The sequence below is a fragment of the Chionomys nivalis genome, chromosome 7, assembly GCF_950005125.1.
Source record: "Chionomys nivalis chromosome 7, mChiNiv1.1, whole genome shotgun sequence".
NCBI lineage: Eukaryota > Metazoa > Chordata > Mammalia > Rodentia > Cricetidae > Chionomys > Chionomys nivalis.
The window spans coordinates 55,137,435-55,138,930 of NC_080092.1; the positions used below are offsets into that span (position 1 = coordinate 55,137,435).

At 47.4% G+C, this 1,496-nt stretch overlaps 1 protein-coding gene across 1 annotated transcript; it reads right to left on the reverse strand.

Annotated features, from left to right (window-relative positions):
- Positions 1–290: 290 nt before the first annotated feature.
- On the reverse strand, positions 291–1,238 carry LOC130878389 (olfactory receptor 3A1). The gene has a single exon (XM_057776329.1). The coding sequence runs from the start codon at positions 1,236–1,238 to the stop codon at positions 291–293; it is 948 nt and encodes a 315-aa protein (XP_057632312.1).
- Between the last annotated feature and the right edge of the window lie 258 nt (positions 1,239–1,496).

Genomic DNA, 1,496 nt, shown 5'->3' on the forward strand with positions numbered 1-1,496 from the left:
ATAATACTCCGCAGAAGGATGCTTTCTGAGACACTTGGGAACTCCAGCTAAAGGGAAGATACAGTGAGTAAATGTAGAAGTCATCAAAGGGCAGACAAGGGAGAACCATGTACACACCATAGTCTACCTGGGTACAACTTCTTTGGGGGACAATAACGATTATCCCTTAACTTAAGCTCTGACATGAAAAGAGTTCTGAAAAATTTGTTGAAGTTTTTGACACTACAGAACACCCCCTATCCCCAGGTTTACTTTTAAAAGTAATAGATGGAAGGAGCCTTAAGACCTCCTTAAGCGGCTGCCCTCCTCCCTGTGAATACCCTCCAGAAGGCAGCCTGCACATCAGGGTTCCTGAGGCTGTAGATGAGTGGGTTTACCATGGGGTTGATGACAGTGTTGAAAATCCCAATAGCTTTATCCTTATCTGAAAGTTTGATGGACCCAAGTCTCATGTAGTTAAAGATGCCTGTGCCATAGAATATGGCAACCACAGTAAGGTGAGAGCTGCATGTGGAGAAGGCTTTCTTCCTGCCTTCAGCAGAGCGGATTCGCAGAACTGCGGCTGCCACGTGGATGTAGGACGTGAAAATGAGTGCCATGGGGGTTCCTGCCATTATGAAACCCACAGCGAAGAGGAGCAGCTCATTGAGCTGGGTGCTGGAGCAGGAGAGCTGGAAGAGCTGGGGCAGGTCACAGTAGAAGTGATTGATCACGTTGGGGCCACAGAAGTTGAGTGTGGATATGGCCACAGTGTGTGTCAGTGCATTGCTGAAGGCACAAGCCCAGGATGTGGCCACCAAGATCCTCTGGACTGTGTGGTTCATGCGGGTGCTGTAGGTGAGGGGCCGGCAGATGGCCAGGAACCGGTCATAAGCCATGGCTGTCAACAGGAAGCAGTCAACCCCAACCAGCAGATGGAAGAAGAAGAGCTGTGTGAGGCAGTCCCTATATGGAATTGTACGCTTGTGAGCCAAGAGCCGAAACAACATGCAGGGAATGGTGACGCTGATGCACCCCACATCCATCACTGAGAGATTCCCCAGGAAGAAATACATGGGAGTGTGGAGCTTGGGTTCCACCAAGACAGCTGCCAGGATGCTAAGGTTGCCCCCAACCGTGGTCATGTAAGCCAAGAGGAAGAGTATGAAGACAAGTGGCCACAGCTCTGGTGTCTCCACCAAGCCCAACAGGATGAATTCAGTAACAGTTGTTCCATTGGCTCTCGGCTTTGGCTGCATGAGTTCCTCTAAAGAAACAACCAAGTAGGAAAGCAATCAGATCTCTTAATGAATTGAGGAAATGTAAATCACAGCTGCTGGAAAGCTCACCAATTGGAAGCTTAAAAGAGGAGCTTATATCATTCCCTCCCTTCCCATTCTTCCCTCCAAATGATGTAATTATATAATAATCTCAAAAAATATAAGAAATAATTTTAAAAATGTAACCTGTTGTTTTTGAGGTATAGCCCTTAAAGGAACATGTGTGTCAACGTGTTT